General features: G+C 39.1%; 1 protein-coding gene across 1 annotated transcript in view; it reads right to left on the bottom strand.

The window, feature by feature from the left end:
* Window positions 1-11,485, bottom strand: part of MRPS10 (mitochondrial ribosomal protein S10) — an 11,891-nt gene extending 406 nt beyond the window's left edge. Inside the window, exons 1-6 of the mRNA XM_069065979.1 lie at window positions 11,387-11,485; window positions 4,703-4,767; window positions 4,535-4,607; window positions 2,849-2,988; window positions 1,175-1,283; window positions 183-272 (exon numbers count right to left, since the gene is read on the bottom strand). Of these exons, the coding sequence (XP_068922080.1) occupies window positions 183-272; window positions 1,175-1,283; window positions 2,849-2,988; window positions 4,535-4,607; window positions 4,703-4,767; window positions 11,387-11,434 (525 nt within the window). The 5' untranslated portion in view covers window positions 11,435-11,485. The remainder of the gene's footprint in view (window positions 1-182; window positions 273-1,174; window positions 1,284-2,848; window positions 2,989-4,534; window positions 4,608-4,702; window positions 4,768-11,386) is intronic.
* Between the last annotated feature and the right edge of the window lie 1,824 nt (window positions 11,486-13,309).

The following is a 13,309-nucleotide window of genomic DNA, read 5'->3' as shown; positions in this document are numbered from 1 at the left end:
GACTGGGATGAAGGATTTAGTTAGTACCTATAGTATCTTCTGGCCACCCCCACCCCCCCTCCCCACTCTACTATCCTGACCCACCATTCCTACTGACTTGGCAAACCACAAATAAGACTTCAACATGTCAGTGCTCTAATTTATCATTTTCTCTCAGATAAGGGAAGAAATCTGAGTCCTACCTTTGTTACTTCCATGGCAACACCTTCAGGTAGGTTTCGTTGAATATATTCCAAATAGACATCTGCTGTACTTCCAGTCAAATGTTGTAACTAAGAAAAAAACAAAAATCAAGTTTATAATCTATTACAGCATTATGCCACACAATGAATTAATTCACACTGACTTTGAATTATAGAATGACTAAGAATAGAACAGAAATAATCTAGCCCAATTTTCTCATTTTGCAAAAAGAGGAAACTTAAGCCCAAGGAAGGGATATGACTCACTTTAGATCACACAACTAGTTAAAGGCAGAGCCTAGACTAAAACATCAGGTCTTATACTACATAAATCTTATTGGGGAAAAAACTCACAAGTGGGATTATTTCTAAATGTTTTGTATTTCCCTAGTAGACTATAAAGTAAAACAAAAAAGTGGCTTATTTAATCTTTGCATATTACACAATGCCTAGCACACAGTTAAATGTGCTGATAAATATGAAAGACACAAACCCCAAAAAAGATTATTCCCAAGCTTAATTAATAATTATGGTATTGAGTTGAATTTACTGAAAGTGCTAAAATATCAGATTAAATAATGTGTCCTCTGACTCATTGCTCCCATCACCTGGTATGTCAGAGATGCATAAAAAGTACTGACCATACTGATATATTTAATGTAAAAGAGCTAGAGGTTTTGAAGGAAACATAAGAACTATTAAAATGCTACTGTGTCATTTGTAACATGGCTATCAAAACTGTTATTTCTTGGACAAGAAAGATAAATATCTAAATAAGAGTTAAGAGATTAAATAACCCAACAGGTCATTCCTTTGTACCAAGTACACAGGGCACTTTAGTTTGAGTTTTTTTATCTTCAAGTCAAAGAGTTGGAGTTGATTGAAAATAAACAAGCTTATTCAATAGTAAAAATAACATAATATGCCATCATACAAAATGCGGAACCCTTCAAATAAATGTTATCTGGATTTCCTGTCTGAAATCAACTGACCTCTAAACATCTGTAATGTGTCCTCATTTCATACTGAACTCTGTGCTTCTTGAAAATATGTACTGATTTGAGAAGAGTAAAACGTTCTATTTTCCTTGGAGGTTCATGTCTAAAAAGAAAAAAGCCAAATAAAGCACTTAAGACAAGTGATATTAAATCCTAAGTTAACTTCAATACATGGTGCATAGCTTTGTTTAGTCTAGCTGATACCCAATTATTGGGGTTAGTTATACTTCACAGTCCTCTATTTGTCAAGCCTGCTATCTGTAAATATAACTGCTATGTCAGTGTGCACGTCCAAATAATGCAATATACAACAATGGAACATTTTACCATGAAATCAAGCATCTATCTGTAATGGGAATGTAAATTTTAAAGATCTTCCCTGCCCCTAGGCTAATGTGCACCTGAAGCCTGGGGTGTGAGGCTTGTTTTTCAGTAGATACTTCTTGATTGGCCAGTGAGTCAATAAGGTTGTTACATTCTCTGAGCCAGGAGAAGGCTATATAAGCCCTGATGTGTAGCTTTGTTTTGGGACTCACTTTGAGAAGTGTTCTGTGATTTGATCTGAATTCTGGGAAGCCGTTGTTGAGAGTCCCCCGGCTTTAAAAAACCCAGATGTGGAAACCCAGATGTTGACTGGGTATGGATGTAATGGTTTCACAGTTTGGAAAGCTGTCTACTTGATCTGTTAATGTCTTGATAATTCTGTCTGTATATTTTGAAGTTTGGGGTGCTGACCTTTTTCCCCTGAACAAGGTAAACGATATATGTCTGACTGATTAGCTTGTTAACCCATTTTGAGTTGCTTTCCTTTAACAAAGCAGATCCAAGAACCTGTGGTAGCTGCAAACCCTGAGGACGCTTGGGGTGCTTGCTGCTACACTATCTTATGCATAATTCACTGTTAGTACTCAATGCTAGTATTAAACCTTTTAAAAAAATTAGTGTGGCACAGCCTTATTGTCTGGATCCGTGAAACATGGAGGGTCAAATCAGTGTGTTAGATAACAGCATTCAGTTCTAAAAGATTTTGTAAATTTTAGAAAAGAGAGAAATTACCATAAGAGTCCAAATACACTGTTCATTTTTAAATTTTGTATAAATGGAGAAAGAGCCCACCTCAGAACCAGGAAGACATGCGTTTAAGTCCCACCTTTGATACATACTGGCAATGTGACCCTGGGCAAGTCACTTAACCTCTTATGGCTCTAAGCAACTCTTTAAGATTATAAATTACTGAAAAGGTGCTGAACTGCATTGATAGCCAGTGCTTCCTTATCGGGAACTTCCCTATACCAATGTAATCAATCACAGGTGTAAGCCTCACCCCTATAACATGGATTTGGGGATATACAGGTTCTTACTGTTCTTGGGTAGATAATATTTGCTAAACAGCCCAAAAGGCCTAATTTCATACCAGAAGAAGCAGGTAAAGATATAAAACTATTCTACTTAACCCATCCCTAATGGCAAAAGGTCACAGAAAATTATTTGTTACAGAAACTTAATTAGTCCATAGCTGACACTTAGTGGACAAAAGAATACACCATGCCAATTCCAGATGATAATCCTAAACCCCATGTTCTAAGTTATTTAGAATTTCTGTCCCAATTAAAGCGTGTAGATTTCTAATCCCCATCCCCTGGTGTAGAAAGCCCTTGTGATACTTACACCTTTTTAATGGAGATACCAAGTTCTTTAGCAGCAAGTACAGCAAAGTATTCATAACTATCCAATACAGCCCTATCATGGCCTTTTACTAAAACTGAGAGGCGCTTATATAATGTGTCTGGTTCATCAGAAATGGAGATCTAAAATTAAATAATAAAGGGAATAAAATAATTATGTCATAATTCCTTATTACTTTTATTTAACTGTTGAAATTAGCACATCATTCCAGCTGTTTGTATAGCTCTAGATTTTATTAGCCAAAGGCAGAGAAATGACAGTGAAGTTATTACAGACTGTCTTAACCATCCTTATTTCACAGACATGTAAAATATTAAGTGTCACAGAATTTCAACACTACCATATTCAATATACCAAATAAGATCTACACAAAGCTAACTCAAAAGTGTTTTTTCATTAGGTATGATACACCATGCCATAGGAATGTTTAAAAGTAATTTGGAAGGAAAGAACTTACAAGGTAATTTATGAAATTTCTTTTCTTCACAGTTGGAGTAAAGATGCAATATCAAAGGAATGAAAAATTAATTCTTTCTTAGACTTTCTTCCTATATATAAAATCTAATCTTTGAACCCTAATCTACAATAGTTAACTCATTTTTAGCTAAAGAGTTATGACATTATATATGATTGCTCCCACTCTGCCACCTTAATGTTTCTGGGTCACCTCCCTGAGGAAAACTAATTTTTTTCCCCAAGTGTTTATCCAATGGTACTTCATCTTACTTCAGTATCAAAAGGAAATCTTTTTACTCCTCAACAGCAATTTACATACAGCCAATTTCCAAAGATCAAAAATTTAGTTCCTGGAATTATAGATGTTGTCTAGCTGAATCAGGGTTATCTGAGGCTGGTCTATAGTTTTGATCCAGTTTTGGGGTGGGGTTAGGGGGTGCTAGAGAAGGAAGAGGAGACAGGAATACTCTATGTCATTTTCTATACCAACATTCACCCCTTCACTATTATAAATGATCAATACTTAAGTGATACAAATTACCTTATTTAAATAAAAATATATTTTCAAGATGAGTATATATACACTTTCAAAGCAAAGAAAAAACTACTTCCCACAAAAATGACATGATTCATTGCTTATTATTCTGCCATCCTAAATAATGGTAAATAATACCTTACTGTGCACTTTATACTAAATTAAGCACAGAAGAAACAGTACAAACCCTGCAGAGACTGTTATCTTACAGTGTGGTATGAAGTAATAAGTGCTGAACTTGGGAGGACTGGGATCCTAGGAGGGCTGGGTTAATTAAAATCATGACTCTTATCACTTTCTGGTTCTATGATCTTATACATATTATTACATAGCTTCCAAAAGCCTTGGTCTCTTCATCTCTCAAGTAGCACTAATAATATACCTTCCTTATTTAAAGGATTGCCTTATATAAATGTGAGCTATTCAATTAAGTTACTTCTTCCAAGGCACTTAAATGACACACTTCTACCCAGAATGACTGAATGAATACACAACATATCAGTGTATTTCATAGATACTTTATTCCCCGACACTGTGGGTTTACCATTACCCTAAAAATTTCTAATTTCTAAAGATCTAACTACACAGTTGGGCAAATGAAACGTGAGTAAATATATTTTTCTGTCCTCTTTCTAGAATTAACATTAAAACAAATAGAACAAATGTAGGATATATACCTTAGGTTTCTCCATACCACTACTGGTATCCATATGCAAGCTTGAAAACTGTACCCCCTTCAAATGGGCATTGCTAAATATGAAAAACACAAAAATCAAGAAGCCTGAGTAATACATCCAAATGGCTACTTTGCTATCCAAGTCAGAATTACAAACTGTTACACTTACTGAAAAAAACCATCTTTCTTTGCTGTAATATTCTTAGGATGGCTTAGAGAACAGATCCTTGGACTCTAAAAAAAATTTAAAAAACACTAGTTTCAGATTAAAAGAAAATTTTTTTAAAAGTAATAAAGCCTACATTTAAAAATATCCTTATGGGAGCAGCTAGGTGGCGCAATGAATAGAGCACTGGCCCTGGAGTCAGGGGGACCTCAATTCAAATGCTACCTCAGACACTTAACACTTACTAGCTGTGTGACCTTGGGCAAGTCACTAACCCCAACTGCCCTACCTTCCCCCCTCTAAAAATGAAAAAAAAAATCCTGCTGCTGTAAAACAAGGCATGCATAAACAAACATTCCTTCACTGTAGTCACTCTTCTAGCTACAAAAAAGCACAAAATTACAATTCTTTAGCCCCTTAACTCCCACTCTTTTCCCTCCTACTTTTTACAGAAAGGGCAAGGTTAAAAAAAAATGCCTAACAGCATGTAAAAATGTCAAGAAGATGCCAACAAAGATCTCCTTGAGAACAAGGAAAATGGTTGTCAAAAATCATTAAAAATATTTATAAATTCTCTTTATCTCTATATATATTTCTGTATGTATGAATGTGTATATATGTACACACACACACACACAAACACACACTTGTCTCTACCTATGATTTCATCTTCATCACTGGCTGGAACTACCAGAGAGTAAATACCATCTTTCTACCAATACAGATAAACAACTGATCTAAAATTTATATTTTCAAGGAGTTGCAGGGGCCACTTACTTGCCCAAGGTCACAAGTCCAGTGTATTTCACACACAAGACTTGTATCTAGAATCTACATGATCCCTAAAAAATAAAAGGTTCCTCTGGAACAAAAATTCTGAATAAGATAACAAGTCTCATATTCAAAAGAATAAGCAGAGAGTATATTTACCCATGGTAATAATGAAATGATAACAACCCACCCCTCCAACCTTATTATTAATTATTACTCTCCACTCCAAATCCTGTTCCAGCCAAACTGGCTTGTTCCCAATACACATTCAATCCTTCATTTCCATGCCTTTGCACTGGCAGCCCTGATCCCTATTCCAAAAATGAACTTCTACCTCACTTTCCCCTTTGCTTCATTTCCTTCAAATCTGCTCATGCCACACTTTTCACATGAATCTTCTCAAATCCACCCACCTGCTAGGGCTCTCCCCCAAACCCAAAAGAAATCTGTCTTGTATTTTGTATAGAAATTTGCATGTGCTTCTTTATGTACATACTGTACCCACTCCTTGAGGGAAAGCACAGTATTCTCAGCACTTGATACTTTTTTATATTCTGGTACTAAAGGACTGAACAGTGTCAGTTTTCCTGTTTCTGCAAGCTGAATTATATTTAAATAAAATACATTTGTTTGTCTCAACAATGCTATAATCCAGCAATATTAAAGTCATAAATTCTCAAATTTATAGATCTAAAATGAGAATCCTAAAATGTTTAATAAAGTAATTCCATTCTGAAGAGCTTTTTACATAAATTTTTAAAAAGATATTTGTGAATTTAATCATCAAACAATACAGAAAGAACAAGAGAAAGTTTCTAAAAGAAATTTCTTGGCTTTACTAAGATCAATCAACAAACATTTGTTAAGTTTCTATTATTAGAAAATTGCCAGATTATGAAATTTGACAGCAGGGTGAATGGGAAGAAAGGGCTATGTGTGAAAAATACCCTTCATTTGAATTCAGTTTGACTGTCTTGAATATATTTCTTTTTTCAGGTGGGGAGAGGGAAGAATAAGTTAGGAGAGATTCATGAAACTTTTTATTTTAACCAGTCACTGGAGTAAAGATGCTAGATTACTTCAGCATTTAAAAAAAGACCTGAATAAATGGCTCAGGACCTGAGAATGATCTCACTGAATCATAGAACTGAAATGAACCCCAGAGGCGATTTAATCTAACAACTCTTGTTTGATAGATTGATTCCCTTTATAATATCGATTAAAAAAAAGCCATCCAGCCTCCCTCCTCATTACAAAATAGTTCCTCATTACAGAATAACAGAAATGGTCATCGTACAGTCTAATCCTGTTCTAACACTCAACCCTCTCTACAGCACCCCCAAACAAGTTGGATTTTTTTTTTTTTTTTTGCTTTTTGGAGGGGAGAAGGCAGGGCAAATGGGGTTAATTAACTTGCCCAAGGTCACACAGCTAGTATTAAGTTTTAAGTGTCTGAGGCTGGATTTGAACTCAGGTCCTCCTGACTCCAGGGCCCATGCTCTATTCACTGTGCCACCTAACCAACCCACCCCCAAACAAGTTTATCATCCAGCCGTGGCTTGACACCACCTTGTCAAATTCATCCTTCCTTAGTAATTAAACCCAAATACACTTTAAAGTGTATACAATCTTTCTCTGTTTCCTCAAGGCAAGTCTACTTTCCTTCCCAGTCATCCTGTATAGTACAAGCTGTCTCCCCTTTTTCTCATCACCTTTGTAATCCCTCTTTCACATAAGAATTCTTTAAATATGCAAAGTCAGTTGTCATGTCTTCTTTGAGTCTCTTTTCTCACGTGGTTGTTTCGAGGATATCATTGTATAGACCATAAAGTATTAATAATTGTGACCTATAATGAATTAGATTTACATATGCTCCACTGAAGTCTTAACTCTGAGGTCTCATGCCAGCACAGAGGTTAACCTGGACTCCCAAATAGCTACAGTGAGCTACACATGCCTTGGCTTCAATCAAGACCAGAGTGATGGAATGTGGTCTTGCCTCTAAGTGTGAGGAACCTCACTGCCAAAGAACAGGCCACTAGGAAATGAACTTTTTGGGCCAAACCTTGTAAAACATTGTACTAAAAGTGAAGAGATTTCAATCTGAGTTGATGGAAGGAATACCTACACTGATGAAATAAATCTTGTGAATAGTAAAGCATGTTTGTCAGTTAGACAAAAAACATCTACTTTGTGCTAGGCAATGTGCTAAGCACTAGGGATACAAAAAAAAGGTGCAAGAGTCCTTACTCTGAAGAAGCTCACATGCTAATGAAGAACGCAAGCAAATATATACAAATAAGATATATACAGGAAAATAAAAAAGAATTATAAGGAAAGAACTAGAATTAAGAGGGGCTGGGAGAGGCTTCCTGTAACAAGACAGAATTTTAGTTGGGACTGGAAGTTAAAGGCAGAGATGAGAAGGAGAACATTCCAGCCATGGAGTCCAGTCAAAAAGAATGCCTTTTGCTCAGAGATGGGAGTGTCTTGTTCATGGAACAGCCAGGAGGCCTGTGTCACTGGATCAGAGAGTATGTGGCAGGGAATAAAGTGTCAAAAGACTGGAAAACTGGGGGGAGGGTATGAGGAGGGAATGTTAGGTTATGAAGGGCTTTGAAAGCTAAATTGAAGATTTGTATTCAATCCTAAAGACAAAAGGGGAGTCAATGGAGTTTGCTGCTGTTGCTGTTGTTGTTGTTTTGGGGGTGGGGAGGAGTGACATGGTTGGATCTGCATTGTAAGAAAATCACTTGTATAGCTGAATGGAAGTTGGATTGGAGTGGGGAGTAGCTTGAGGTAGGCAGATCCACCAGTGGGCTATTGCAATGATCCATGTGGTGATGAGAGCTTACACTAGAGTGGTAACAGTGTCAGAAGAGAGAAGGAAATATTAACTGAAAGATGTAAAGGAGGAATTGACAGACCTTGGCTATGAGGATATGGGGACTGAGAAACTGTGAGGAGTCAAGGAGGTCACAATCAGGTTGTGAGCCTGAGGGACTAGGAAGGCAGCGTTGCTCTCCACATAAATAAGGAAGTTAGGTGGGAAGGAGGATTTAGGGTGAAAGAGTTCAGTTTTAGACATGTTTAGTTTAAGATATATAGTGGATATCCACATTAAGATATCAGAAAGACAGATGGAGATATGAACTGGACTGATATGGAGACAGGAACTGAATCCAACAGCAGAAAGGTAAAAACAAGATAGGTAGATTTGAGAATCATCAGATAAGATCACCAAGTGAAGTAGCAGAAAAGGAGAGGAAGTCCCAGAACAGAGCCTTGTGGGACACCCAAGGTTAGCAAGTGTGACCTGGATTCACCAAAGGAGACCAAGGATTGGTTTGACAGGTAGAAGCAGAACCAAGAGAGCAGTGTCCTAAAAACCTAGAGAATAAAGTATCAAGGAAGAGAAGAGTAATGAAAAGCACCAAAGGATTCACAGGATAGTTGATTTAGAGCTGGAAAGGACATTAGAGACTATCTGGTCCAACCCCCTAAATTTTACAGATGAGGAAACTCAGGCCCAGGGGATAAAATGACTTGCCCAAAGTTATCCAGCTAACTAGTACAGTGCAAAGCCACAACTGGAATCCCCATCTTCTGACTCCAAGCCCAGTGGCTTTTTTTCCAATACATCATGCATTACAAGCAAGTTATTAATATAGTATATTGAACTGATATTATAATGCATTTTCAGAAAAGGTGATCAGTCATGTCATGAAAGCTAACATTGATAGAGAAAAAAACTGGTATTCACAATACATTAAAAAGCTTTGAGTCCATACTGTATTTACCCCAGTTAAGTGTAAGCTCAAAGACAAGACTCATTTCATTTCTGTCTAGGTATGATTAGCAACCAACATACATAAAGTTTTTCTCAAAGGGGCATTTGGATTGAGAAGAGCCTGTGGCCCAAGGGGTGGATGGATATTCTACAGGAGAACGTGGACAACAGTCACACAGGATGACTGAAACAAGCATGGCTGGAGGGAATTGTGGAATCACTTAAGAGCAGCACAGTGGATAGAGACCTGGGCCTGGAGTCAGGAAAACCCAAGTTCAAATTTAGTCTGAGATACATTAGCAATGTGACCCTGGGTAAGACATGTAACCTGTTTGCCTCAGTTTCTTCAATTGTAAATTGGAGACAATAACCTATTATTGTTAGGATTAAACGAAATATTTCTAAAGCACTTAGCACAGTGCCAGGCACATAGCAGGTTCTATATACATGCTTATTCCTCCCCCCTTTCCCCTTCACTTCACTATAATAACTATCATAATCCATTCATATAGAGCTTTATAGTTTACAAAATGCTTCCTGATGCAAGGGAAAGAACACTGGAATGGAGAAGGCCAAGTTCTAGTCTATGATGACATTTACTAATTGTTTATCAACTCCCTCTTACTTTCCTCCTCTATAAAATATAGCAATTGTACTAGATGATTTCTGTGCTCCCTATGAGTTCTGATGTTTGTTTTCTAACAGTCTATATACTAAAATCCCTCACAGCTTTGACATTCAATGTTCTGTGTTTTCACATTCGAAGCTGAGTACCTCCCAGATCTAACTGTCTATGCTTGGTGATCTGTTTATGCTTGGTGTTCTAACCATCTATGGTCTAAAGTTCCTTCCTCCTCTGATATTCTATGTCATGTTCTAACATTTTTGGTTCCAAGGCCCTTTCCAGTTCTTATTGTCGATGTTCTAAAGACCAGAGCTGGATTCTAGCATTCTAAGTTCTGAATTCCTTCCACCTCTAACATTAGATCTAAAGCTGGCTGTGTTCTAGATGAAATGCTCTAAAGACTCTCTAGACTCAGCTCTTTTCAACTCTTAACATTTTATATCTGAAAACTAATTACGCACTAAACTAAATGTTATAAAAAACCTTAGGCTCTGACCTTCTACTGTATTGTTTTCTCATATTCTAGGATGACATTGTGTCAGCCACCTCCAAGTTCAATAGACTCCAGTCTAGACCCACTGCCTCCAAGACCAAATACAAGATGTTCCATTTGACATCCAAAGCCTTTCATAACCTAGCCCCCTCCTATCTTACCAGTCTTCTTACCCTTACTCCCAATCACAGGTACTCTGTCATCCAGGGACACAGGCCTCCTTAAAGACCTTCCATTTCTCAGTTCCAGGTATTTTCCTCAGCTGTTATCTCATGCCTGGAATGCTCTCCCTCGTCTATTTTGCCTCCTGCCTTCCTTTAAGTCCCAATTAAAACCCCATCTTCGACGTCTTTCCCAAACCCTCTTCATTCTTGTGCCTTACCTCTCTTAACAACTTCCTATTTATCCTCCATCTACCTTGTTGGTACATGCTTGTTGTCTCCTATTAAACTGTACATTTCTTTAGGACAAAGACTATCTTTTAGCTCTTTTTGTATCCCCAGCGCTTAGCACTGTGCCTGGCACATAGCTTGCTGACAGACTGAATTAGGCTCTGAGTCCCCTCTGGCTCTAACATTCTGGCTTCTAAGCTAAATGCCAAAGACGCTCTAGGCGCTGGCTTATCACATTCTAGGCTCGGAGTCCCTTCCGAGGCTAACATTCTATGTCCTGAAGATCCTCTTGGCTGAGATTCTAGCCTCTTTCAGGCTCTCAAAGGTTTTAACGTTCTAGATTCTAAACCTCCTTCCAGCTCTGCCATTCTATGAGATGGATCAATAAAAGTGCTCGGAAAACTGCAGAGACGGGATGCTCATGCCCATTTCCCAGACCGGAAGGGTCGCGCTGCTCCAGCAAGCCTCCAGGGCGAAAGGAGCCGGGAGACCGAACCACGTCCCCGGCCGCCAATCCGCCCAAGCCGAGCCACGGGGATTTAGCGCCCCGGGTCACGATGGTCGCCCCAGGAAGCCGCCGCCCGGCCGCCCAGTCCCGACTTCCCTCCTTGGTCACCTGGCAGAGACCCCGACACACAAGGCCGAGGGCAGCCCGCGCAGCCATCTTGCCCGACTCCTCCCCTAACGTCACTACCGGGGCCGGGTTACGTTTTCCGAAACCATAGAGTTTCTCTCTTGTGGAAAGAAGGTCCCGTTGAGATTAGAGCCATTCCCATTGAAAGGATCATAGAGACAGGATTCGGCGGATAAGAGTGCTCTGTGCCATTTATTCGCCAAGTGACCTTGGGAAAAATAACTTCTTTCCAAGGGCGACTTTAATTCCTGCCAGAACGGTGGTACTGGGCTAGCTGCACCAGCACGCCTCTGTTCACTTAGTGTAGTCAGAAGCTAACTTCTGATCCCTCTTTCAATATTGGGGAGGAAGCTCTAGATCCCAGACAACTCTTTTCCATCCAAATTCCAATTCCTCACTGAATACACATAGCACTTAGCCAAGGAAACCAAATTGGCAGCACATCAGAAGTCAGAGAAGGCATACATAGGAGCATATGTACCAGACAATACAAAGTGAAGATCTACCGCTGGGAGCAAGTTAACTCAGCTCAACCAAGAGAGAAAGTCCGATATCTCACCCAAGGAGAAATTCCCCAGTCTCTAGTGCAGCGAGCCGGGGCAGGGACGTGATGGAGACTGCCAGCTCCACTCACCTCAGCTTCTTTCCAGATTCTTTTCCTTCAGCAACTTGAAGTAGAGTTGGCATTGTCTCTCTCAAAACTGGAAGTCAAAAGTGTCTGAGAGACTGCAAGGTTGGAAGCCACTCAAAGCTGGAAGAGAGCTGGAAGAAAAACTTAAGAGCTCTTGTCCTCACTAACTATGCCTCACACAGGACAGGGCATTGATCTCCACCAATAAGGAAAGAGTCCTGTGCCAGTGGGCTTTAGGACTAGGGTTACATGCAAAAATATTTTTGAAAGTGATGCAAAGTAATTTCATGAGACAGTAAGTCCCCTGTCGCATCTGAACTGTGATTGTAAGGAAGCTATGTATTATAGGAGGAGGTGAAGAGGAAGTATATTCCAGACATGAGGTACCACTTGTGCAAAGGTGCAAAGGTGGGGAGATGAAATGTCCTCTAGAAATAAGTAACATGAATAGAGCACCGGCCCTGGAGTCAGGAGGACCTGAGTTCAAATCCTGCTTCAGACACTTAACACTTACTAGCCATGTGACCTTAGGCAAGTCACTTAACCCTAAATGTCCTGCCTTCCCCCTCCAAAAAAAAAGCAAAAACAAAATGAGTAACAGATCAGTTGTCTTGGAATAGAGAGTATGCAAAGGAGAATAATATGGAATAAAACTAGAAAGGTAGGTGGGAACCAGATCCTGAGAAACTTTAAAGATCAATTGGAGGATTTTATATTTTATTCTATAAGCAATAAGTAGCCATGGAATATTTTTGAGTGGCATGATCAGATCCGTGTTTAGGAATACCAGTTTAGCAACTGTGTAGGGAATGGTTTCAAGATTAAAAAAAAATAAAAGGGGGTGGCCAGGTAGCACAGTGAGTAAGAGCACCAGCCCCAGTGTCGGGATGACCTGGGGATTGAATCTGGGCTCAGACGCTTAGCACCCACCCAGAAAAAACTGGCCGTGTAACCTTGAGCAAGTTACTTAACCCCAATTGCTTAGGGGCAGCAAGGTGGCTCAGTGAGTAAGAGCACCGGCTCCAGTTTTGGGATGACCTGGGGATCAAATCCGGGCTCAGACACTTAGCACCACACCAGAAATAATTGGCCATGTAACCTTGAGCAAGTTACTTAACCCCGATTGCTTTAAAAAAAAAAAAAGAATCTTTCTTTCTTCCTCTCTATCACCTACCTAGTGTCCAGGAGAGATGCCCCTCAAGATGACAGAGTGAATGGGAGCAGATAAGCATAATTCTCTCACAGGCACTCTAGGAAGGATGAAAAAAAAAAAA

This window comes from Petaurus breviceps, unplaced genomic scaffold, assembly GCF_028583685.1.
Source record: "Petaurus breviceps papuanus isolate PSGF00001 unplaced genomic scaffold, PetGlider_PUasm1.0 90701, whole genome shotgun sequence".
Classification (NCBI taxonomy): Eukaryota; Metazoa; Chordata; class Mammalia; order Diprotodontia; family Petauridae; genus Petaurus; species Petaurus breviceps.
The sequence above is the reverse complement of the archived record's forward strand: the minus strand, read 5'-3'. Positions and strand labels throughout refer to the sequence as shown.